This window comes from Poecilia formosa, unplaced genomic scaffold (assembly GCF_000485575.1).
Source record: "Poecilia formosa unplaced genomic scaffold, Poecilia_formosa-5.1.2 Scaffold5, whole genome shotgun sequence".
Taxonomy (NCBI): domain Eukaryota; kingdom Metazoa; phylum Chordata; class Actinopteri; order Cyprinodontiformes; family Poeciliidae; genus Poecilia; species Poecilia formosa.
The window spans coordinates 5,861,790-5,889,297 of NW_006799944.1; the positions used below are offsets into that span (position 1 = coordinate 5,861,790).

A 27,508-nucleotide genomic window follows, 5' to 3' on the forward strand; every position below is an offset into this window, starting at 1 on the left:
CTATCTATCTATCTATCTATCTATCTATCTATCTATCTATCTATCTATCTATCTATCTATCTATCTATCTATCTATCTATCTATCTAAAACAAACACATACAAAAAAATATGTTTGTTTTCCTGAAACATACAATGAGTAAAAAAAAAAGTGGGGCAAAAAAAAAATGCATTATCAGAAATGTAAAGAAGTTCAGCTGTCAGTGTTTAGCCCCAGAAGAAACAATCCACCGACATATGGCGCCATGTAACAGAACAGAGCAGCAAATCTCAGGTTTTAATTAACTGAAAGATGGTGTCATTGGTGTAGTGATGGTAGAAATAATAAACCTGATGATGGGGAAGCATCTGTTGCCTGCTGGTCTTTTAGAGAGCCTACAAAGAGGCTTTTAACTTCTGCGCTCAGGGAGATGCACAACTTAGCTAATAATGTAAGGGCTTGCGTAAATACATTGCTCTGTCTTACTTTTATCTGATTACAGCAACGACATGTGATAACTTTTAGAGAGACACACAGCTGTCAGGAGGCCCCGACCCGTGGATGCATTTATGAGAGTCAAAGTGCAAGACAGCCGCAAATGTAGTTACACAACTAATTAGGCTGGATAAGTTATGGCAAAGAAATGAGGCCTCCAAGAAGTTAACAAAGCAAACTGAACCGTTAACTGTTTTTTTCAAGTTTTTGGTGACTAATGCAGGTAAATAGATAAAGAGACTTTGAACCCAACAACAGAGATTTGTGATGTCACTCTGTGGACTTTCAGGTTAATTATTACCAATATGCGACACCCGGAAGTGTTGAAGCTTCGTAACACGGAGGCAACGTCGAACTGAAGAGGCAAATACCAGACATTTTCACGTAAAAAAAAGGTAAATATACAACAACCAGGATTATATTAGGTGTTTAGCCTCACCTTTGTGTTCCGGTTAGAGTCACATGGAAATAACCTTCGACTGTGGATGTAAGTGGACTTGCTACATCTTTAGAAAACTGAATGAACACTCACTCGCATTAGCTAAATTGTCTGTTCAACACATGTGCATATTTACTATAAATAGCCTATATTATATTATGTGTAATTTATTATTGTATTAAATTTCTATATTGTTTTTTAACATGTAGCTAACAGTTACGTTTTTTAACCTTGAGCTGGTAAATAATACAACGCCACAATAAAAGCTAGGGGCATCATTAGGATGGAATCAATAAAAGATAGAAGGGGTGCAAAGTGTGGCCAAAAAGCTTCACTAAACCAGATATACTTCTGACAACTATATTTATTAGTGTTACTAATCTATTGACTGGAGTTTCAGTAAAACTATACAGCAAAACCTCCTAGAATAGTTATTATTATTGCACTGTTTTGTCAGTAAACTTTCACAGTTATACTTTTATATAAGAAGAAAGCATCCAAGGTTTTAACTGCCTGCACATAAACATGAACTTACTGAGATCTAACCTTATGCACAAAAACTTTAGATATGACCAGAATGAAAATGTCAATCGAATATTTACACAATCAGTTTGATCAAATAACAACACATTGTATTGTGTTATTTTATATTATTAATATGGAGGGTTTCTAATCCCCTACAATAGACCTAATAGTTATCTTGCTAAGTTTCTTTTTTTTGTATAATTTAACTGGGCTTTTTATTTTTTATTTTATTTTTTTTTTAGTCCTTGAGCACTGATTTGGGTTGGGAGAAAAAAAATAACTAATTTGAAGAAATTAATGTTATAAAGATATCTTTCACCCCATTGGCTAAATGGCCATTTGGTTTCATTTGAATAAGTACAGCTATCTAGCATTTGTTAACGAGACAGCATGTTTCTGGAGTAAATCCTCTAATTTGATCAGCTTAATTGCAATGGATTTTGTAAATATAAAGATTGAATGCTGCAACTTTGTCAGTTACTGCAAGAACGCTTTAGACCTAATCTAATAAAACTGCATAAGAGAACCTTTGCAAAGCCACTTACCCAGTAAAAAGGCTTGCATATCCATTAGGCAAAAATTCCCTTAGACAGAAATAGATAGCAATTGATCGGGACTTCCTTGAAAATATGTGATCGCTCCCCCCTAATCTGCGATTTGGTGAAGTCAGACGGTGGTCTCCGAATGCTGTTTTGTCACTGGTCTCACTTGTCATTTGATCCCGGATTAGGCGGCCGCTTTTTCTTCTAGAGCCTAATAGGCCTCATCAAGAAGTCAATAATGTAGCCATTTAGACTAAGAAAACCCCCCTGTTCCTCCTCCAGGTCAGCATTGTAAAGGATGTAATTGTCATTTTCTTTCACCTTTTGTACATTTGGTTTTGTATTTATTGCTAAATTTACAAGTTTTCCTTATCGATGAATGTGATTTTAAAAAAAAATGTTTTCCTGTGCCAGAAAAACAAAAACAGTGTTATTTTGCATTTTGATGTTCCTTTGCTTTTCTAACAGATCTCCAACATGTCTGAAGAGAGCAACAAGCTGGGCCCCATCTCTGCTGTCGGAATAGTTAGCTCACTCACCAAAATCCCTGACGGCTTCTATGTTGTGAGTAGAGATGCTATAAGATGATCCTAAATAACTGGATAAGGAATGACACAGGGATAATAACTCTCCATCACTGGCTAATAGAAATATTTCAGCATTTCTTTACTCTTATTTCATAAAAAGTTGTATTTGCGTCAAAAGGATAGTGTGACGATTTCGGCAACTTGCCTCAAAAAAGTGTCCAGGCCCCTAAATTTCTTGTATTCTGTTAAATTGTAACCACAAACTTTATTGTGTTTTATTAGGATAGTGATAGACCAACACAAAGTAGCACATAATGATGAAATCGAAGGAAAATGATACATGGTTTTCTAAATTTATGACAAAATAAAAATCTAAAAAGTGTCCTTTTAATCAATTCCCTTCATTAAAATCCAGTGCAGCCAGCTTAGTACAGAAAGCACCTGAACAGAGTTTACCTGTATGTAATGTGAGCTCTTATGTAAGCTGTTCTGTGAAGACCTGAGAGGTTTGTTACAAAACGTCGCTGGATATTAAAAATCCTTAAAACTATGAAAGGTGCAGACCGGATACATCAAGGATAACGTGGAGAAATCCTCTCCACACCGTGATCACTTATTTACACACAAACACTTACACTGATGGCAGGAGCGTTGCCATGCAAAGTGATCCGCTGCCATCTGGAGCATCTTGAGGCTCCATGTCTTGCCCAAGGACACATGGACAGGTGGACAAGCTGGGAACACTAAAGCTTGCTGTAGATAACCTGTTCTCGTACCTCAGCCAAATCTGCTGTCAGCTAGCTGCCTTTAGCTGACAATACTTTTGTCTTATGCCGTAAAACTTGCAGTTTAACTTTATGAAATGTAACATTTAGCTTAAATGTCCTACTGTGCATTCTTCTTTTTAAATTAAATTATGAGAAAAAAAGTAAACGAGGCTAGTTTAGCTGTATAATGCAGTTTTTTTTCTCTACATGATCAAAGAGTCCAAATATCAAGTTAGTGACAAGTAAGACATGGATGTTTGTTAGTGTTCGTCTCTGTATTAAATGTGACAGCTGCCATGTGTGAACCCTGAGGCAAGATGTAGGCTCTTCCAACTTAAAAACGACAATGTTTCGATTCATTAGAGATATTATCACAGTTGTTGTCATTAGTCTTGTTCCACGTGCCTTATGGGAATTTCCCTTTTAGAGATTTACAGAAATGTTAAAAGAGTATAATTAAGTCAGGAAAGAAACAGTTTTGTTGTTAAATGTTCTAAGAAATATCAGATTACAAAAAAAAAACTACAAATGTGACAAACATCAGCAAATACATTAATATAAAAAAATTGGTACTTTCAAAGAATACAGAGAGACAAAGTGGCAAAAAGAAAGCGAACCCTTAAATTTCTTTTTTCAAAGGAAGTCTGTTTCTCATTTTCTCCTCTAAAAATCTACATGCTATCATATCACTTGCGTTTTGTGTTGTTTTTAAGTGTGATCTCCTTTCAGTAATTAGAATGTGTTTTATCTGAACCTGAGGCTGCTACTATGAAATTCAGACATAGTTAGAAGGTCATTGACAATGAAGGAGTTGCAGAGAGTAACTTGGTCAATGCTACCAGAGTTGAAAAGTGGAATTCCTTCCAAAATTTATAAAAATCATGACATCTGTGCTGTCCATGAACCTCTAATGTTTATTAAAGGCTCTGTTGAACTTTGTGAAATCCATTGGGGATTTTAAAGCCCCATCAAGTGTGCATGATGGGATTTATTCAAGTTTGCCAGCACATCAAGCTCACAACTTTACACTGCAATGCCTTATTGTCAAGCTCTCTACAACAATGGCCATGGTTCTGAACTGTCTACAAACAATGGTAAACACGAACACCTCCTGTGTTTTTTCACTAATAAATAGCGACCATCTTCAAGAGGATTTTCCAGAATCTTTCATTCGTATGTTTTTGACAAAGATGTTGGGGGATGTTTTGTTTTTCTTGGTGAAAGACAAAACTGATGTAGAAGAAATTTAGAAAAAATAGTTTCTTCAGCATCATTTGCTGGATTGTGAATGAACACTTTTTACAGTTTTTTTGTAATAATGTTTTCTTAAACAAGTTGCAATTTTATGTCAGACTACCTTGTTCCAGGACTGAGTTTGACTTAGTTACTAAGCAGCTGGTGTATTTTATCCACAATTTCTATTTCTTACCTTGATTTTTACATTTATTTACCTTTGATAGTGAATCAAGCACTGAGTAGGATGACAAAGTCTTTGCCAGCACTTAATATGGTACGTTTCCTGTTAAAACAAAAGAAACTGATAAAAACTGCAATTTTACAAACATGTTTCACTATTTGTTGCACATTGCAAGCGTGCGAACGGCATAATGCACAGTCAGAATGTTAGCAGCTTTCTTTGAGGTTGTTAACTTGTTGGATGACTTATTCATAAGAGTTTTGCTTTGATGGCTCTGAGAATCCTGTTCATGTGTCGCCATCACTACTCCACAGGTAAATTGTTAATGATATTTGGCCTAGTCCTATAATATTTCAATTTGTCCTCTATTTGTTTTAAACATGCAACAGTCTCACAATAACAAAAGTGGGTCCTGATGTGAAGCATTGAAGTTCAGCCTGGTTCAGAACTTTTTTTGTTGTTGTTGTTGTAGATCAAGTTGGCGCAGGTTGAAAAGAGAGGAGCATGTGAAAGTTAAACAAAGCTCCAAACAAGCTCAGGGGCAGATCTCTCTTCCTCCTTCTCTCTCTTCCTATTCCGACCCCTTTTGTTTTTCACCCCATGCCTGCAGTCCCTCCTTCTCCCAGTTCTTATCTCTTCCTGCTCCACCCTACACACCCAGCTTGCTGGAATCTCTGGCAGATGATGGTGGGTGGAATAAGAATGAAGCCACAGGCAGGAAGACTGAATGCACATCACAGGATAGTGACAAACAGAAAGAAGCCCCATCAGACTCCCCCCCTGTTTGCAGCGCCGTAGAGCATTTATACATTTTGGCTGATGTGCAAATACCGTTCTGGGAGTGGGGGACGGGTGGGGGGAGGCAGTACAGAAAGAGTTTACAATCTAAAAGTAAGTCCACATTCTCCTGACTTGAGAAGAAGATGGTGGGATTGTAGATATGTAAGTGATGGATGACCGCACATCCACAAAAACAAAGCCAGTTCTCGAACTGAAAGCGACAATTTTCTAAAAATATCACCAAGATAATTTACTGAACAATATGAAGCTGTTCAACGACTGTACATGTTAGTTAGGAGTTGGGTAAGTTATTGAATACTTGAGATTGGTCAATTTAGGAGACTTTGTTTTTATAATAACATTTCACTCTGACATTAGAATTTGGTAAATACAACAGTTTTTAATTTCCCTGCAAAAGCAGCATCAAACTACATTTACTCTACTGGGATTGTATGGCACTCTGTAGCTCTGGTCGTGTTTTATGGTCATATTTCTACAAGAAAATTAACATCTCTCCAAGTTTCATGTCTTTTGCTGCCTCTAATAAATTTTGTTCCAGTCGTACACTGTGTTTAACCCCATCCATCCTGCTGAAGATCAGCATTCCCACAGTATGGTACTGCTTCTACTGTGTTTCATAGTGAAATTTATTTATCTCAAGTAATGTGTAGCAAACTTACACCTTGCTTCCATCATTTGTCGGTTTTGTGAGCACTTGTTGTCATGTCAACTGATTATTGTTTCACCTGAGCTATGTTTCTCTGCAGCTCCTTCGGAGTTATTATAAACCTCTGAGGTGCTTTTTTGATCGATGCTATCCCTGCAGTGCCTGTCAGTTTAGGTGGATGGACGACGGCCTTGTTTCTCTGAGTTTGAAGCTCTAAAGCTTCTCTTTTCAGATGATGAACTGAACAGCTGTTCACAGTTGGGAATATTCTTTTATGTCCTACAACCTGCTTTAAACTCCTGTTCAACTTTTCTTCACCCATCTGCTGTGTTCATTGGTCTTCACAATGCTGTTGGTTTAATGGTCTGCAGCAAACCTCTGAAGCCTTCGCAAAACAGCTGGATCTATAGGAAGTTAAATTAAGTAACTCTGTTTACTAATTGGGGGACGTAAGAAGGCAGTCGGCTACTCTGCATATTAGAGTCAAAGAGCTTGCATGCAAATGCACACTATACTCTTTTCAGATTTTTATTTCTGCAAAAAAAATATACATCATTTTCCTTCTGCAATTATTTATTATTTTGTGGTGGTCTATCCCATAAGATCATTTGATTTCTTATCTAAAGTACCATCCAAAGCAGTGAAGAAAAAAAATTGTCAGCAGATATTTAACAAAACTTTAAGTTCTTTATTATGAAGGCCTATAAATTTCATAATTTATAGGTGTCTTTTTTTTTGTTTTGTTTAAGCCCGCCACTATGTTTCTATCTTTCAGAGCTAATTTGAATATTTACGTAGCCAAACAGAACATTTTACCTCTTGTTCCAATGCAACTGGAATTTTTAGGAGAAATAAAAATGTGTGATAACACTCCTTAAAATTAAACCTGACATAAATTCTTCAACTGAATGGGTATTTCAGTAGTTTTGTTGTATATTAAGTCTGTAAAAATATACCTTGAGAAGTGTAGGTGTGGCCAAGGACTAGCATTGAGTATTCTTCAGTTTTCATGCATTTGCGTCATTTATATATGCAAGACAATTTGTGTTAGCTCTTGTTCTTATCAGCACTACAGATTAGAGTTCAAAACATTATCCCACTTTTGGGAGTTTTCCGAAGTTGAATAGAAAATATTTTGAGACTAATTTTTGTGTGAATGCCGAAACTATAAGCTCTTGATCAGGAAACACAAATAACACAAATGCCAACTATTTTCTTTATTTTCATAAGGACTGATGGTAATGAAAAATTAAGCTAAATCGCAGCCCTACTTTGGAAAGCATTGACACTCATATGCATATTTTTGGATCAGTAAATGTTGGAATCTTTATACACAACCTCTATGCACTTGTTTCCCCTCAAGAACCTGTTTTGATGTAACTTTCTAGTATAATATGTCTTTAAAACATCTTTTAAGCAATGCTACACAGTCTTTAATCTGCTGATTTGAGAGACGAACAAAAATATCATCTTTACATATTGGCTCGCTTATCCAACATTAAAAAGTGGAGGTGTCAGGATATTAAGCTGTATATATATATTTTTTAAATTCTAAAAATCTTCACAATCCTCCCTAATACTGACTGCTCCACGCACTTTGAGCACATTTTACATAGCAGATCAAAGGGCAGATTACCTCTTTTGCTCTCTGATATGGGGCTCTTACATCTCTGAACTTGAGCAGGTTGATCCAACGCAAGGGAGCGCGGGCCCAGATCAAACGCCGTTCCACAGGGATCAGGAGTTTTGCTGGAGCACCAGCCACCACCCGACATCAAACACCACAAGCAGACTCTCATACGTTCGCACTCTGTGCAGGAGTCACAATCAGGAAGTGCCAGCAAACTCTTACCCACATTTTCAACTCAACTAATTGCTAGTTTGTTTAAACTCTCAACCCACAGGCCAAATGCCACACTATGGAGAATCATACAAACCTCAACAATAGTAATTTAGACTGATTTTTATTATTATTTAGATTTTTTCATAGAAACCTTAGATTGTTAATACCCTCTTCAAAGGCGTTCTCTTGCCCTTTGAAGTAAATTCTTTATTTTAGTTTTCCTTTAATATTACATGTTTCATAGTATATGGCTAAATATGATCCCTGTGTGTTGTTAAATTTGACTTCTAGGGGTTGGAACATCGAAAAAAAAATAAAATAAAATTATGAACGATTCATTATTTTTTATATCAGTAGAGACTGGTTGGTTTCTCAAAGTAATTATAGTTATGCAGTTGCTTTTCCCAAAAAACAACTTTCACTTTTGTTGAATTTGGAATGAAATGCTATAACCACTACAGTCTTAAATAAGATTGTACTGCAAATAAAACTAGCGGGTAAAGTGGAGTTTGAACCCTGCTAATTAAGGTTTGGACCCCATTGAAAGAGAGAAAAAAAAACTAATTGGGGCATAAAGCATTTATATACTCTATGTTATGAGACTTCATGCATTTACATGAGGTGTGACGGCATCTTGTATTAGGAATTTTAATCCGCTTAAATTGCACCAACTCGGAACCTGGAGTTCCTTTAAACAATCAAACAATGGGGAAAAAAAGAAGCCCCTTAATGATGTAGCGCATTCAGCTAATCCAAAGTAATCGGCTAACTTTAGCTGAATTCACTTTCAGGTTTTCTCTTCAGTTTATTTTTTTTTTGCTACAGCCTTATGGGTTTAGCAGCTGAGTAGGTTTTGAACAGAGTTTCCTCTCTATAAAAGGTCAAAGAAGAACTCATTCCAGGTCCAAAATGGATCCAAAGCTTGTATCTTGAAAAATCCTATTTCATTTTTAACAGTGAACTCAAGTTTTAGTGTGAGTCTCTGCTTGGTTTTTTCTTCTTTTTTTTTTCTTTTGTCAGAGTGTATTTCTATTGCTTGCTTCTTTTCTATAGAAAAAATTAAGGCATTAATATTCACTGGAACTGTACCACTTTTATTATCTTACTAATTACATTATTTATTTAACACCTCACTAGTGTTATTAGGATAATTGAAACTTTAGTGAAGTATTAAAGAACATGTTTTACCCCCATTTAAGTATTCTAAAATAAATGATAAATTAAATTGATTAGACCACACAGAGCTCCTCTAAAAGTTATTTGTGCTTATTAAATGTCTCCCATTATATGATGAGATTCTCTTTTTCTGGATATTTTCGCTGCAGAATAGTTTGCAGGTGAATAATGTCTGGATTTTGTTCAATGGACCATTGGGCAGTATGTGATTAAGTTTCCTCTATTTTGTACGTCTAAAATAAGCCCAAACATGAACATTTCTGGAAACTTATCAGACCTGTAGCTTAGCTATGCACACGCCTGTATTTATAGATTTCCTTTCACAAAGAAATGCGAAGCCCCACAAATGTCGAGGGACAAACCACGCCCTGATTCCAGCGAACAAGATCCGGTCTAGCAGTTCAAACATTTTTCTATGTGTTCAGACGTCATCGACAAACATAAATCTGATGTCATTTGCTGGCTAAAATGCTGACGACAGGCTCTACTCATGTGTTTTCTGCTATGAAGTATGGTCAAATATCTGCTGATCTAAAGGCTTCTGTGGTGTTCGTTGTGTTCTTGCTTCTGTCTGAATTGTTAGCAAGGGGCTGCGTGAATCTTAGAGGCAGCCAGCTACATTTGCATTTTAACTTGCATCAGTTGTTGTTAATTTCAATGGTAATTAAGTTTGACGATGCTCTGATCAGGATGTTTGATACCAAGTCTGACAAATAGATAAAATACGCCATGTATATGCGATAAATTCACACTTTGTTTCATGAAGGTTGCATGACGCTTTACTCACTCATAATGTTCAAGACTACAGTAATTTTAACTTTGGATAGTTTCATAATTGTTGACATGTGGAACTACAACAACCAATAAACCTATGGTCATGCTAATGATGTTTAAAGGTGGAGCACTTTACTGAGCTGCATGTTTACTCCGTTCTTGAATGATACGATAATTCGGCTCATGGTGCAGTTCTTGTTAATCATGTGTAGGCAAAACTGACAGAAAGTCACATATTTTCATAATGTTTCAAACTATGTTGACTAGATTTTCACCTTTCGTCTGTACTTTTTGCCGTATGGCGTATCACCAGTGCTGGAACTCAGTAACTTTCGTGCTATTGACAGTCAGACTGTGGTGACTCTTTTGAATTTTTTTTTTTTTTTTAAAGCAACTAGTAGCAATTGTAGCAGCTTTTTCCGGTGTATTTGGAGACTTTTGGATGAAATCATACATTGTTCTTCCCTGCACTGTAGTCAGACAGGAGATGTGTGTCCCTCCACATCCAGACTACAATTGAGTGAAGGCCCTGTTGGGTATTTGTTGTCTATGTGGAGCATTTGGCTAAAACTAGACAAAACTTTAAAAACACAGAAAAATTAAATAAATAAAATGATAAAAGAACCAGAAGAACAAAAATCTAACTACTTTCTCTCTTTAATGTAACTTTTTGTCAACACCAAGTCTAGATAAAGGAGGAAAGTATAAAAAAACCCCAAGAATCAACAGAAGAAAGTTGTAAACATATTCATGATGTGCATTTTACACTTTTTTTCCGGCTCACACATTATTCCTTTCTCCTGCAATGACCATAGCAATTACACACACAGCCAATTATGCAGATTAGGGGATACAAATTCAGCAACTTCTGCAACTTTAGGACAGCCAATACTAATTGTTAGTGAGGAGTTGACAACACTGCACAGCCCAGAGAGCAGGCCACATAACAACAGAAACTCCATAAGAGATAACACAAGTAAAGAGTGAAAAACATTTGGACAGTTAAGGAAGACCCAGATTTATTACATCACCTGCCGTGCAATGAACATGAATATTTTTCTTAAGAGGAGAGTAATCTCAAAACTTTCAATTTAGATTTTTGGATGAGCTGACCCTCCCTCCAGTAATCAGTGTATGTAATATATGAATCAATATAATAAAAAAAAAAAAAAATTAGCTTCCCAAAGGTGTATATAGGAAACAGTTGAAGTTTGAGAGATTAAAAGATTGCACATCTTCAGTCGTGTCATTCCTATTTTCAGTTCAAAGGTAGGATGTAAAGCATTTTATTTTCCATGTTGTCAACTCCTACTTTGAAGGGAGTGTTTGATTTGCTCTACCTGTCCCGTTTCTTTTCACCTGGTTTCACTCTCCAGGGATTTTTTTATTTCAAGCCTTTATCTTTGAATTCACAGCCATGCCTTTTAGTGCTTCGCAGCCCTTCGCTGGCATTGTCTGTCTCCAGAGATGCTTCATACAGAAGCAATATTAATCATCCCCTCAAGACATGTTTCACAGGTGGGCTCTCAGATCACTGCAAGTGGCAGGTGATTCTGTCTTTGCATTTTAAATCAAATGATGTGACATATTTCAATATCACAGCGATGATGTCTCTTATCACACATGTGACATTCCTCTCATTGAAGTCTGTTTAATGATCAAGCTGTACAGAAGTAAATGTAAGGGTGTTAGAAAAGGGCCAATGTGACTTTTTTCATGTTTTTTTTTTTTTTCCTGTACATTTCTGTGGCTGTGGCTCAGCGGTTGGTGTTTCGCATTCAAGCTGCGTCGCATCCCTGCTGCCGGCGTGAAGCCTGTGGTGCCTCCTCGGAGGACCGTGCCCTCGTTACTCCTCAGCTTGACTTTGGGTTTCACAAAGCGAGCCCTTTGTTTACGCTGACAGGATGTGCTGGCCACTGACCTGGAAAAAGTGGCCAAGACGGGCTGTCTTGTAAGGAAGAGGGAGGCTGGTGATGTATGGGCTCCTTCTGGGACCTTTCGTGGTTCCGCCGTTGGAGACACCCAACGATCCCTCTCCCCCTGCTCGTTGTCTCCTCGTTCTCTTCCTCTCCCCTGTCCCTCTATCCGTCTCCGTTTCCGACTCCGGTTCGCGCTCTCAGCCCATCTAGTCAGCAGCGGTTTTGGATGAGTCTCCCCACACCACGTTTTCCCCCCTGCCTATAGCCACTAGGGTCATTCATCATTATTGTCAAGGGGGTAATGTGTGTGGGTGGGTGCAGAGATCTATGACTTCTTCATTTGAATGAACCTCATTAGATTGACTCTTCTTTGTAAAGGATCCCTTTAGAAAATAACTCTGGCAGTTATTTAGGTGATTCTCACATGATAGCCAATGGAACATGACGTTTCAGCCAAGCATGTTTGCTCGAACGATTGAAGAGTCTCTGTGATGCAGTCTGCAGCTTTTTTTTTTTTTTTTTTTTCACTATTTTGCCCAAGCATGCCTACATTTACATAGCAATGGAGTGTAGGACCTTGAGGTTGACTTATGGTGCCCACATATTGTCAGAATGATGCAATCTATTTCCTTAAAGTGACTCTTTTGCTTATTTACAAAAATGAATGTTCTGCTTTGCGGGTTAGGAGTGGATTTAAATGAACTGTAATTTATTCTTCTTTAAAAGTTTTTCTTTAAATTACAAACATATACTGATGTTGCAGGTACAGTATTTTCAGTTTACCTGTTTCTTGCTTATTGTGACTATTCTAGGTTTGCTTTATATAGGGAAAAAAAATTGGTCCAAATGTAATCCCAGCTTCATCAGTGAAGCACATAGAAGTTTGGTTTCCTTATTAGAGCAGATTCTTGTCAGGGCATCTTTAATCAGCCTGCTCCCAAGGGATGGTATTTTTAGCCACCTTTTTTGGAGGCTAAGACTTTACCCACGCAGAGCACTAATGAGATGGAGCACAAGTGTAGGCAAGCGTTAATTAAGGCTAGTATGCAAAGGAAGAAGGCAAAAGCAGCACGCCCATGGCATACATACATTAACTTTATCCCACCTCCTTCATGCGTTTTTTTCTCTCCCTCTCTCTCACTCTCTCTCTCCTTGTTTTTTTTTCCCCTCCTGTTTTCTCCACATAGGTTACACAAACAACAGATGGCTCCGACGCCGACCTGTGGAAGGACGGCTTATTCAAATCCAAGGTCACTCGCTACCTTTGCTTCTCCAGGAAAACTGTAAGCATGCAAACTTCTCTCCTTCCTCATCCAGAACAGCTTCTCAGTTTGCCGGCGGTTATTAGCGCACCTCGCCGCTAGTGGAATATCTTAATGCACTTTGCACTTTGATCAGTGAAAGTCCCACTTTAAAAAAAAAAGAAAAAAAAAAGGGGGCCCCGTGCTGGCAGCACAGTTTTGAAGTTTTTACATATAATGGATTTGCATGCATATTTGAAATGAATATTACTGCAGAGAGATATTTTTTTCCTGTTCTATGCCCTCCCGAGGATTTATTTATGTTTATTCATGAAATAACAATGAGCTGCATTTTAACTATTCCAATTTATTCAATCAACACCATCCCTGTGGAGAAAATTGTTACCAGCAGACTATGATTTTTGAAAGATACACATACCATCAGTGTTCAAAGTGATAGGAGTGTGTTTTCAAGAAGTGAGTAAAACTTAAAATCCTAATCACAGGTTTTATTTAGAAACACAGAAGCGGATTGGGATTATAGCCCATTCCATTCCAAATCCAAATGTAAAGAGAAATGTCTCAAATTGGTGATCAGTCTGTATGAGGTAAAAAAACCCCCCAAAAAACAGGAAAACTTTGGCAATTAGGATGGGAATCCATAATGTCAACCTATAAGTTTTTCCTCTTCACCTTAAGATGACTCAACACTTTCATGTATTTTGATGTATGAAAACACAGTCTTTGTGATAAATAGACCTATTTACACAATTACAAATATTCCCGTATCATGACACCTACAATCACACAATCCTGTGACTTGAATTGAGTATTCAGAGGTTTTATAAGAGAACCGCCTGCTGCTCCTTGGCCAAAAAAGATCAACTTTGCTTTCATCAGTGACACATTAAATTGTACCGTGTGTCTTCAGGAGTTTCTAAGGAGCCCCTTGTTACAGGTCTCTGACTACCTTTACTTGCCCCAGATGAAGGGTCTGCTGCCTTGGCAACCCAAAGTCCTGCTGAATAAAACATACAGCTGCTAACATTACTTGACCTTTTGGTGAAAGACAACTGATACTTTTTTTTCATAAATAGCTACTAGATGAGATTTGTTGACTTTTTTTTTTTTTTGAAGAACCAGCATTTTATTTCTGTTTAGAGTTTAAAATGAAGAAAATACAAAAAGAAAATTAACACAGTTTCTTTTGTGGAATGTTTATTTGTGGAAAATTATGTAAAAAAAAAGGAATAGTTTTAAACACAACAACAAAATTAGAAATGGAAATATTACTGGTAACTTTAGATGTCTCTGTTTTGGAAACAATAATTCCATTGAAAAGCTGGAAAGCTACTTTTAAACACATTAGTAGGTTCTTAATAATGCTTAGTTATTGAAAGCCAGTGTAAAATCTCCTAAGCCACAGGTTGCAGGCCCTTATCTTAAACAATCACTTGAGTTATTGCCATTTTTGCTGTTTTTCTGTATTTTGAAATAGAGGCTTCCATTTTAAACCATTTGACTTTTTTTTAAAAAATACATTCTTTTAGTTGAGCAGTCTAAAGTTTTCTTTTCTTTTGAAAACAAATCTGGGACCACCCATCATTTCACTTACAGGAATGCATTTTAACCAATATATTCATACACTACTGTCATCCTGATGACATCACTGGTCGAGCTCCACAACATGTTGCTTTCAATTAACAATTCTGCAACACTAAATCAGCAGGACGCGTGTCATGGCCTGTTTGGTCTGTTGGTTTTCTGTTATTCCACTACACCAACAGGTTGGCGGCCATATAGACATATAACTTCAATCAAGTCGGACTGCTATTGTTTTGAACACAACTCTATAACTTATAAATGTGAATATTCTTTCTTTTGGAGAGGGGTAAAGGGGCAGGACAGTACTGCAAAAAGCAATTTCAGTGTAGTTAAGGCCATATATAGAATTCCCAATTTGAGCAGCCATGACTCCTCTGTGTCTAAAATGATCTTTACATTACATTTCCACATAATGCGGTCGGGTCATTTTTGGACCCTTCGCTTGCCTGCAGTCAAGAGTTGATGTGTTTCTGCTTGGCTGTCAGCTGCTCTGTGGCCATAAATACACCTGCTTACAGCGCCAGAGCCACCAGCCTGTCCAACCCCAGCTCATGCTATTGGCTGTCTATTAATTAAGTTTCCCTGGCTTGCAGGTGGATAATGCAGACAGCATTGTAAACAAAACCTGAATTTTTTTTTTGTTATTACTTTGCATCAGCTCAATTTTAGGACTTAATCAAGTCATATTTTTTCTGTATGTCCTCTAAAAAGCCAGGCAACTTGGCAGGCTGAGCTCAATTTGGCCCCCAGTTTAGTATATAGCATGCAAATGGCCTTTCCCTAGTTCCTGCGTATTATCTTAAAATGTCCGTCCACATTGTTTTAAAGGCTTTGACGCAAATAAAACATGACAGAACCATCAACAAAGGCTATTTTGTCTGCCAGTCATTGGAACTCCCACTGTAATTGTCTATGACAAAAACAGATTCTGTAAAATTAGCCCCTGAATTATTTGGAGGGGGAGGTAAATAGTTTGTGATTTATCATACTCTAGGTTGAAGGTAGATAGCCTTCTTTTGTCAGGTTGTGATGCGGGGGGGGAAAATCTCCTGGAAAAAAAGGGGAGAAAACAATAAAAAAAAAAGAAGCTTCATGCATTATAATAACATTCATCCATATTCCTCCTTACGTCAGTGTAAAAACTATGAATAAAAAATGCCTCTAATGGTAATGACAGTCGAGGAGCTGCGAGAGGGTAATCCAGGCATTTTGGACGCATCAAGTCACGCCTGGCTCGCCCCACTCCTTGCCGCCGCTGTGTATTATTGCAATTTATTATGGCAAAAAATGAAAATGTAATGGGAGGCAGGGAAGAGTCATGCTTGAAAATGTCAACTACGCAGCCCCCCTGATTATTTTTAACTAGTTCAATTCTGTTGATCAGAGAGCCCGCTCTGTCTCCCATCATTGCACAACTTCTATCCCTGAAAGGCTGAAAATGATTGGAAGTTCACAGATGCTCCTCTCAGACCAAGAATAAGTTTCTACAGCGCAATTATTAGGCTTGTTGCAAACCGTTCTCTTTAGGGATTCTAGGAGCTTTTAGTATATTAGTAATCTTATTTACCTTTTCTTCTCACTGCTTAATCCATGTCTTATTTTGAAAAATGAATTTGGATAACTGCACTTTTTTTTTCTTCTTCTTTTTTTATTGCCCTCTCTTCGGTTTTAGGAGCCTGAAGTTGTTGTGGACATGAAGCTGATTGACATCAAGGACCCGCTGCCAGAGTCCTTCACACTTGTGCAAGAAACATTAGACAAAAGTAAATAAACAGTAAGCAGTCAATACTAACCACAGGCATCTTCCTTCTCCTGATTTTTTTTTTTTCTTCCACTCTCTCCGACCAGCTTTTGCGGGGGGTCCTCAGGGGCAACTTTGCTTGAGATAGTAAATGTTTTATGGGTGCAGGTTAGCTTAATTTATGGCAGACTGTGGGAATAAAATAAACATTTTGCCCCGGAGGTACAAGAGAGGAGAATCATGAGTCATTGTTTATCTCAGCTGGAGCTGGGTTTTTCTTTATGAGGGGCTTATTTATTTATGTATTTATTTGGGGAGAGGACCAGTAGATGGGGGGTTATCTAATATTAATGAAATGCATTCCCCAATGCTTTAGTGGGTTTTGAGTGCTACGTATTTCCGCCCCTCTACCCTCTCCCACCTTATCCATGCCTTGAAAATGTAATAATATTTTGGTGTGTGGAGTGAGGACAGCTTGTTTATTATTTTTATTATCATTGCATTTACACAGCACTTCCTTGTGTTGCTGAGGAAATAAATGAGCAAGGCACAAATGCAATATAGAAAAGCATGGCAATGCCTCTTTTTTTTCCCTTTTTTTGCCAGAATGAGGAAAAGAGATTATGTTTTCTTTGGCTGTGTTGTAATTTAATGTTTTATTACTTTGCGTGAATCCATGTTTAATGTATACATGTGGCATTATGTATGAATCCCTATCCAGAATATCGAGTTTAAATCCCTGTCGTGCATTAAACTTGATGGAGAATTCACTTGCGTCCGTCATTTTACCTGGAGAAATGATAAAAATGATAATAATGCACGCATATTTTGTGCCTTTCCAGTGTCCAGTCAATTCCCTCAGAGCATAGTAAGTCAGCCAGAAACATAGATAAGACAATTCACTTTTCCTGGGTTATGCATAACTAGGACTTTTATAAATATGCAGAGTCTTGCAAAGGTATTAATTTTCAATTTTTTTTTTCTTACTTGTTAAAACTACAAACCTCTACGTGTGTCGTTGGGGTTTAATGTGATGAACACAAAGTTGTGCATAACTGAGAACCAGAAGTTAATAGAGTTCAGCTGTGTGTAAAATCCAGCTGCCCCATGGAGACCTTAAGCAATAAATACTTTTACTTTATTTTTAGAAATCATTAATAGACTCACAGCACTCTATGTTATAAAATAATATTCCAAGCTTTGAACATCATATAGAACTTCACATTTTAATCAATGAATGGATCAAAACAGCTGGATAAAGTATGGTACAACTTTAAATGTACAAAACCATTGCTGACTATCTGGTGACAGGCCAGGTAAGGAGAGAATTAACCAAAGAAGCATTCAGTCCCTTGGTAACTCACAGCTCATCTATTGAAGGGACAAACATTGCTACACTCTACAAATCTGGCCTTTATGGGAGACTGGGAGGAGGAAAGATGTTGCTAAAAGAAAACCAAAAGGCACACCTTGTAGGGAACATAGCATGTAGCAAAAGAGAGTAAAATAAAACTTTTTGACCATGTAATCCCGAACACACCATCCTCACAATGTGACAGCATAATAGAGTGCTTTAGAGCAAAAACATATTCATGTATTAGAAAGGCCCAGTCAAAGCCCAGACTTCAACACAATCAAGAATCTGTGGCTTTAAAACTGACGATCGCAGACACTTAACACCCAACATAGGCAATAATTTTATTGTCTAGATGAACAAAGCAGGTGGAGACATACCCTGAAAGACTTGCAGCTGTAAATTTTGCAGAAAAAGTTGATTTTCGGAGGTATTGACTCAGAGGGGGTTTGAAACAAAAGCACAGTTCACTTTTCAGACGTCTTCTAAAAGCTTTAAAGATCAAAAATCCACACAGTTACACAAAGGCACTTTGTGCTGGCCTGTTATATAAAATCCCAATAAATTACATTAAAGTTTGTTAGTTAGAATCTGAAAAAATGTATAAAAGTTGAAAGGTTTGAATACTTTTACAAGGCTCTGTGTGTATGTATATATATATATATATATATATATATATATATATATATACATTATCTCTCCATCCCTAAAGGTGTCTCTTGGTCTCTTGGAATTTTTCTTTTTTTATATATATATCCAAGCTCTGAGGACACAGAAGTGAATATGCACTAGTTCCTTCCTGACACGCTCACATGTACATGACTTTACTCATCAGAGGAAGCTGCCATGAGGAAGAGGAGGCTGTGTGTGAAAATGAGCACTCGTGAGGCTGCCGAGACAGCTGTATGTGACATCCAGATCACCGCCAAATCCAAGTTCCAGCTTGTTAACTACACCTGTGTGGGGTGAGCTGATAGTCACTGGAAATGAATGAAATCAGTCACTAAATTTTCTTGGCTTTATATATCCTGAGTTTTTTTTTTTGTTTTGTTTTTTTATTCCAAGGGTTCTATTATTTAGCGTACTAACTTTACACAAGCTTCTCCTTCTCATCTTGATGTTTTTCACAGAGAGATAAACAATATGGGAATATGGTATCGCATGGGAGACGTTCCTCGGAGTCGGTCATCTCAGCAAACTAGGAGCGCTCCAAAAACTGACGCCCTGTACAGCACAATAAGGTACCATCATGCCGTGTTTTCTAACTTGTTGCTCAACTTTCCTGCTGTGCTTATCCTTCTCTTTTTCTACACTCTCTGTACTCGTGAGCCTTTGTTCCACCTCTCTCTACCACGTGTACGGCAATGAAGACACAAGCAATTGATCACTACTGGGCAATCTGCCTCCGAGGGTCGTGTCTGGACAACAAGGCAGCAAGCGAGGGTGAACCGGACAGACATTTCTAACTAGACAGGATCCCCTGAAACAACAACAGGAGTTCAATGAGGGCTAAACTACTACTATTTGTGTGGGTGGGAGGGGGTCGTCCCACGAGGCAGAGGAAAGGCCGCTCCTCCGAAACGGTGCAGACACAGAGGAGGAAGACGTGGCCCAGGGAGTTAGTGACAGCTGCAGAGGAAAGGGAGGAGAGCTCCCAAAATCTCCGCCATGTGGAGCGTGCGCGCTTGTGGCTTCCTCTGCCTCGAGCCTCGGAGTGAACAGAGCGAACCTTTGTACTGTGTTCAGATCAAACAGCTGAATTATTTATCCCAGTCAAGAGCAGGGGATTTCCACAGCAAATTGTAAATAAACAATTTATAGACTCCTTTACGCCACGGTGTGGCGTTTTGGTGAGAGCGGAGCTTTGGCACGGGCCAGCCGAGGCGTTTGCCAAGCTGGAAGCGAAGTGCGCCGCCATCCTGCGCTGAAGCCGCTTAAAAAGCAGCGCCGCGCCAGAGACCAGGAGGCAAACTCGAAACAGAGCTGCTGCTCGCATTTGGTCACTGCTGTGGGATAAGAACAATAAACGGACCGTTTTAAAGCGGGAAACCGAAGCTTTTTCGGCGAATCCGCCGCAATTTGGGAGTCGGATGATCAATAATCTTTGATGTGTCGAAGCTCAGGCCAACACGCCCCCTTCACGACTTCTTCCTGGTAATCCTAAGCTCTTTTGAAGCCCACTTTCAAGTTGGTGAGGCTCAGAGGTTGGAATAAATTGCACCTCGAAGCGACTCACTCCTACCCCTCCCTCCACCTCCTGATGCCTGCTGAGATCACAGGCTGCCGTTTTTGTATTAACATTAAAATTCATTTCACAGACAGGGAGTCTTCTTTTGAAAGTTTTTCCATCCGTAAAACACTGACACATAAGGACGGGACTGTGGGCGACTCGAACCGTGGCACCCTTTTTGACTATTTATTTCTGTGTAGTTACATACACTTCCGACAGCCATACACACAACCATAAATAGTTATGCTCCTTCTTTAAAGTCACAGATTAGATATCTTGACACAGCAGTTTATAAGCAGTTCCTCATCTCTCACCATTCCCTCAACTCAGCTGTGCCTTTATACATACTCACTGGAGGAAAAGTCTCCACTCCGAGCCTTCTTCAGGCTTTCTTCAGCGACTTTATGGCCTTAGCAGGGCACCAGCTCTTAAATTTAAGTGCTCTTTACAGTCACTGGAAAAGATGTTTTAAATACAGTCAATAATGTGTACATTTTTAATGACCCTTATAATTTTGAAGGCGCGCTGATCCCCCTCTTCAAATCTCCCATTGCCTCAGGCAGAAGGAGCCTGTTAGTGTTGTGTACAAACATAAAGCACAAATCTTGCTCCCCCCAGAACCGCAGCAATGCGGAGTAGCTGCATCGTGTTGCATCATTATGGGATGCCCAAGGTTGTTTCATCAAGGCAGATGTGTTTCATTGGAACTGTTTCTCTATTGCAGGGGAAGAAGAGTGGAAACCAGATGATCAAAATTTTTGTCGTCAATAGTGTTAATTTTCCATCATTTCAGCTTGCCATCGTGATTTATTTTGGGCGCGCCTGAAAACTGAAAGGGGAAATATGTCCCACAATCTGTGAGGAAGAACTGTTGCGTCTTTTTAGTGATTTAAAATTTCAGTCGGCAGCATTGGAATCATCCAACTCATGACATAAAATAGAGGAATATAGTTAATTACTATTTTTTATGGTTAATCTGAAATGTTTCCATGTTAAGCTGCCGTTTGTTTTGTTTCAAGGCATAGGCGACACAGAAAATGCATAGAAGAAGGCTCTCTGGTCACCGTCTTCTTTAAGAGGAGACCAAAATGTCTGTACAATGTTTGGAAGACAAACATTGTTCATAAAACCCTAAACAGACAATATCCAGGGGGATACATGGTGGTGGCAGTTTCATGTTGTGAAGAGGCAGAGACGATCTCCATCCATCGTTTTTTTTTTTTTTTTTTTTTTTTTTTCTTTTAAGGGAAATTTGAAGCATCACTTTAGAAAAGGTTGATGGAGACTTCAAAATTCAAAATAACTTCCTCAATTTTGTGAAAAGGTTTTTATGTTTAAGGTGGTTTTGAGGTTTTGGAAAAAGAAGTAATGCATAAAAGTGGAGACTGACACACATTTACCTCAATAAGTTCCAACCAAGTGAACGCTCCGATCCACTGGTGGCTCTGTCGCTTAGTAGAAGCATAAACGTTTTAAGTCCGATCCTCTATGTTGGGTGGGAGGACTCTCCATTTTGTCTGAGATGTGTGGTTCATGCGAGCAACATCTATATCTTGTTTGTTAGAGCAATACACAATGCCAACATTTGACAAAATTACGCTTTTCGTAGCCTGATTCATCCGCTTCTAAGCACACACCTAATTTGCGTTTTTTCTCTTTTTTTTGTTGGTTTGCAAAAAAAAAAATAAAAATCAATGAAAACATAGCTTGAGTGATTGAAATTAAGCTGGTTTCCACAACAAAAACAGACAAATATAATAGCTTCCAGATGTGCAAAGCTGGAGACACATATCCCAAAAGACTGACTGTCTTCTTACATTGATTTGTTGAATCATCCAAAGCAATTTTATGGATAAAATAGAAAAGTTATATCAAACTGAGTCTAAACTCCTATTGTAGTCAAAGCATTATATTCTGCTTTACATCTTTAGCCTTTTTGTTTTCTGCTGCCACAAAGACGGTTGACCAGTTGCAATCAAATAGTGATTTTTCTTTTAACCACATAAAAACTACATTTATTTGGCCAAGATACAAAAACAGTTACAGTCTAAGCTTATGCTGTAGCACTTTCACTTGAAAACAAAGCTTGTTTATATCAGCATGCAGATGGTGAAATTAGAAGAAATATTTTGATGTATTTTAGAGTTTCATTATAATGTGTTAATGAAAAATATGATCACCAAAAGTTATGAAATGTTTGTCCTTTGTTTTTTTTGTTTTTTTTCCCAGCACATTACTCAGTTGCAGTGATCCACCTTGTGTCCACGCTCTGACCTGTTAACATAGGAACCGAAGACTAAAATAGTGACATTTCACACAAGCCGCCACCTTACCGCTGATGTGTTCCCGGCTAGAGGCCAGAGGCCTGTGAAGCTGTGTTTAGACCTTGTGTTAAAAGTCTCTTTATCAAGTCGGTACACGGCATTTTAAGCAGTGATGGCGTTTTGTTTTGATTCATGGCCACAGCTAGATGTCAACCACTTTGGCTTGTTCTCTGTCAAGACAGGCCGTATCAGCCACTCCCCGACTCTATAATGTAAAGACGTCGCGCCATCCGGTCAGCGTTTTAATGTATCCTGTAAAGTATCTTCCCTCCTTCCTCCTCCTGACCAGCGCTGCCATTTGTTCTCCTGATAAAACTGTCATTGCTGAGGCTGATATCTGACCTCTACACTGACTGCTGGCATAAATTAGCCTTGTCCTAATATTGCAATTTCTTTCACTTCACTCAGAATCAAGGTTTTTGACATTTCTCTTAGAATAATAGGCTATTGTACACACGGCCACTTTTTAAATCAAACTGTACGGTGATAAAAATGTCAAGGCCAGTTTTTTTTTTTCCCCCGTTTCTTTTTTCTCCCTCTCTCTCTCTCTTTGCGTAGCTGGCTTTTTCAGGTAAAGTATATAGAGTGTCATCAGTGTCAGAATTGGCATTCATATCAATACTTTTAGAATTGCAGTCTTCTACCTGTCACGCTCCACACGTTGGCGGAGCTCTGCTGGAGTATTGTATCAGCTTTCATTGCATGCTGGTTAACCAAGACTTGCCAGCGGAAGAGAAAGAGAGCAAGAGAAAGAGAGAGAGACAGAGACACTGTGACTGACTGTCACAAGACAGATCTTCTGTCTGAAGTGCCGAGGAACAATCCTTTCCAGCTCAATCTCGCTCATTACTTTGTGCTCAAGAAAGTTGCGAGAAGAAGCAGAGATCAAACAAAGGGATGCGCGACGATGCCAGAAATGATTGAACGATCAGGTGAGATCGCACGGGGGGGGGCCTCTGAAATTCAGAGGGATCCCGTCTTCGGCAGCTGACACTGAGCTTAAAGGAGGATAATGATGGGTGAGAAAGCAGCTCCCACAAAGCAACAGTGCCGGCACTCTGGGGAAGGTGTGGAGATGTTGTCACAGGAGAGGCTAGATGTGTGTCAAAACAAGAGCTTCCAGCTCTCTGTAATGCAGCTCTGGCTCCTCACACTCGGGGAAATTACTCCCATTCTTACCTCCCGTCTGACTGCTGCCTGCCGGTCCCCATGGTCTCCCCTCACACTTTCTCTTTGCCTCATTGTTTTATCTTTATAAAAATAAAAGTCCTTTCTTTATCCTGCGCTAAACAAAGATGAATTTGATACGAGGCAAATCTGTATAAATTAGAGTTTGTGTCTTCAAAGTGATCCTTTGTGTTGCAGTTTTGCTTTTGCTGCGCTAATTTGATTTTAACCTGGGCAGATTTCATGGGAACACAACACTTTTGATCCACGCTGTAATTGCGTGAATATTTCAGGCCTTGTTCCCAGTTTTGCCATAATTTGATGAGGAACTCCGCTGTAATTGAATATTCAAATTAGGAGTATGTGTCAATATGGCTCTCCTTGCCTGGAATGAGGATTAATTGTTTTCAAAACTCCAGTGGCCGACATAATGTGGGCCCAAACACTGCTGTTGATTAGCAAATGCTCTTGCCATGTTTTTGTTTTAAGAATTAGTTGTCTAATTGATTTGCCATATGCTACCCTCTCCAATGCACCTAAAATTGTATTTAGAAATCAGCAATTTGGATTGAGACTTACTTTTTTTTTTTGTCTGTTTTTTTGGGGGTTAGGGGGATGTTGTAGACAGATGGGAAACCAGCCCAGGAGGCTGCCTTTACACTCTAAAACAAAACTATGGAGTCTTTTAAATATTATATTAGTTAAATATTGGTATTATTTAACATCTGATGAAGCATATTGGTTTAAACCTAAAACTATTTTGATTAGCATTTAACTGAAGTTAAGCTTGTCATTCATTGTTCCCAGCAAACAGTAAGGCTGTTATGTTTATATTGGGTTTTAATATTCAATTCAATTTTATTCACAAATACTTTATTTGCCATATTTTTCGGACTATAAGCAGCTACTTATGTCTTCACGTTTTGAACCATGCGGCTTGTAGCACGGTGCAGCTTTTCTGTGGATTTTTCTTCAACCACCAGGGGGCGCTTTAGCAGGAAGTGAATCATTGGAAGTCAAAATTGGAAATCAAAGAAGAAAGTGCTGATTCACATGCGAACAGGCACGACGGAGAAATGTTTTCAAATTCATACCCGCTCATCATGGAAAGCACACAAGAAACTTCAAAAGATGCAGCTTTTAAGCTGAAGGCTATCGATCAGGCAGTACAGATCGATATCCGCTCAGCGTGAACGAATTCATGGTTCGGCGTCGGAGACGGAGGACTGCGACCTTAATAGATTTATTTTCTGCTGCAACACCGAGAGCAGCGGAGATACCAGCGGCTTATAGCCTGGTGCGGCTTATAGTCTGGAAAATACGGTACCCCAAATGGAAATTAAACATTGTCATAACTTTTGTCATAACTAACAGTAGCCACCCTTAAACCCAAAGAGGGCAATAATAAGTCAGTTCTAAGTGATATTACTTAATTGAAAACGTTTACAAGAAAATTATCGGCTCAATTTCTACAGCTTTTCTTCAAAAAAGTTTATTTGGGGTTTAATTACTCTTGAAGTCTTGGGCACTTGATGCCAATAAGCAATGCTTTACATGCTTGGTTGGATCGGTTTTAAATAATAAATTGTAAATGGCCTAGATTTGTATAGTGCTTTATAAAGTCCAGAGGTTCCAACGTTTTCAGAGGGGATCTCAAGTGTTAATCAATATTAGTTATTTCGAGGTGACTTGGACCTCTTCTATTTTTAATATACAAAAGGACCACTGTATATCAAAAATGTCCATTTAACATAAAACTTGCATAATTTCTCCTCAGAAATATTATATTAAATATAAATTTGGTTGCGCATCATATTTACTTGGGTAAATTTTAATCTTACAAAAAAAATCTTACAAATGGTTTTATCAGTGTAAGAAAGCATTTCATGAGCTCACCACTCTTGTGTGTTTCTATTTCTAACATAAGTCTTAAAGCCATTTTCTTTGCTGCTTTGTTTATTCTGAGTATTTGTACGACAATAACAACGTGCAGCACAAGCCCTAAAAGACATTTCAACCATCTGGCTCTAGTTTATCTGCTCATGTGATGTCTTTGTGCTTTGAAAGATGTGTACCTCTTTTTTTTTTCGTTCCCCAGCAATGGGATCAACCTTTGCGAGGTAAAAGAAGTCTGCGCTGAATGTGGCAGTTGTTCCCCACAAGATTGATGCCAACCTTTTAAAAATTCACCATTGGCCCGGATTTAACATGGCCAAATGCTGATGTAAATGAGGTGCAGAAAAGTCGACCCTTTCACTGCAAATAAATCTGAGTTGCAGGCTTCATCTCATAAATACCATGGCCTGTCACAATCCTTGTTTTATTGCTGTTGATGGAAATTATTGCGTTTATTTATCTCGTCCGGAGAGATAAAGCTCAGAAAGTCACAACTCAAGGTGTGGCGCCTGCAGAATATGCAGATCTGGCCGTCGGCTGAAATTTAGTGAATGTTTTAGTTTTACATGCCACCCTTCCTTCTTTAACAGCAACTTGCAAATCTGTTCGATCCGGCTTTTAAATGCAATTCCCAACTTCTCCGCATTATAATTTCATGAGTTCTGCGAACCCATCCTGGAAATAGTTTAACCTCCAAAGCATGTCATGTTAAGCAGCTCTCTCTCAAAGCTGTGATTTTTTTTTCCCTCTCTGCTTGCTGCGGATTTATCGATCCGTGGGGGTGAGTCACAGGGTGTAATTCATGATAGCTTGATTGATGAGGATTTCAATCTTATATGGTTTGTTAACTTCAACTACCCACAAAGTGCATTCTGTGCTGTTTTCTGTAATACAAGGCCACGAAAAAGAAGAGCAAAAGAAGAAGAAGAAGAACAAAAAAAACGTGTCTTCTCTTTGAATAATGGAATCTCTCAGTTCCTCAGAATTAACAAGATCCCACTCCAAAGGTCTGTTCAAGCCCCTGGGCAGCCGAGGCACTGTTGAACTTCTACCATGTTTCTCCACTCTGAATTCACTTTAATTCAATGCTCTTTTTTTTTTTTTTTTTTTTTTTTTGCTTTTAGACAGTTCAGAAGCCTCGTGTGTTCAGAGGGGAATTAGATTTTTGAGTACATTTCTTTAAAAATGTCCGAGATACATCTCTTGAAATAAGCCGTTTGACAAGCACTGTTTCTTTCCATCTTTTTTTGACATTATAAGCTGCTTTTTGGTATATTTTTATTCACTTTATTTGTTTTTTTCCCCTTCCAGCAGGATCGCCATCAGCAGGCCACAGTATCAGCAGGAGAACAGTGGCATCTACACTATGTCAGGTAAAAGATGACAGACTGATGCAGGTACATTTTGATGTTTGATTTCTTTTATGTTTTCAAATAAATTAATTGCGCAAAATGTTACAGGCGTGACCTTTGAGGGGGAAAAGGGCAAATTGAGGAAAGCAGAAATCAGATTTTTGTAGCAGGTTTCTGGTCTCCGGTGTTTGTACGGCTGAAAACGTTTTCAGCTGATTCTGATTTCTCTTGTGCAGCCATATTAGAAGAACATCATTCTTTTTTTTTGTGAATGGAGGTGAACTCACACTGGCTGTGTGAGAGAACAGTCTGCAAAGTTATTTTTAAACTATGGCATAATATTGGGGTTGACATGTTAAACTATCCTTCAGTTTACGTTAGTGATCAACACTAATCAACAGCAGACTCCTACAGAATGAAGATCCTTAACTCTGGGATTTCCAAAAGCCTCCCAACATTTCCAAATCCAGCCAGTTTTCTGACAGACAGAGGTTGGAAGCTCAAATGTTCAGTCTTCCTGTAATCTGCTAAAATACTCTCATTGCCCGATTGAACCGCAGACGTGTTTTGATATGCCGTAGAAAGCACGGTTGTCTCTAAAACGACGACTTTATGTCTGTGCTTCCTCTGAATTGTGTTTCAAACATTTTCACTGATGCTGAAAATGGCAAACCTTCACTGTTCTTCAATTGGTACATGCACGAAAAGATCAATTTTTAAAACTTCACAACTGGCCTGTCACCAGTGGG

The 27,508-nt window shown here is 38.5% G+C and overlaps 1 protein-coding gene across 4 annotated transcripts; it reads left to right on the forward strand.

The window, feature by feature from the left end:
* The first annotated feature begins 480 nt into the window (after positions 1-480).
* On the forward strand, positions 481-27,508 carry LOC103146935 (multivesicular body subunit 12B-like). Of its 4 annotated transcripts, XM_007565056.2 has the most exons (8): positions 486-696; positions 763-868; positions 2,448-2,543; positions 13,037-13,132; positions 16,368-16,458; positions 18,626-18,755; positions 18,921-19,031; positions 26,719-27,506. In XM_007565056.2, the coding sequence occupies exons 3-8, from the start codon at positions 2,457-2,459 to the stop codon at positions 26,789-26,791; spliced, it is 588 nt and encodes a 195-aa protein (XP_007565118.1). In that variant the 5' UTR covers positions 486-696; positions 763-868; positions 2,448-2,456; the 3' UTR covers positions 26,792-27,506. The 4 variants fall into 4 exon arrangements, with proteins under 4 accessions (XP_007565130.1, XP_007565116.1, XP_007565118.1 ...); XM_007565068.2 differs by having other exon boundaries at positions 481-868; positions 26,722-27,508; XM_007565054.2 differs by having other exon boundaries at positions 484-865; positions 2,446-2,543; positions 26,719-27,507.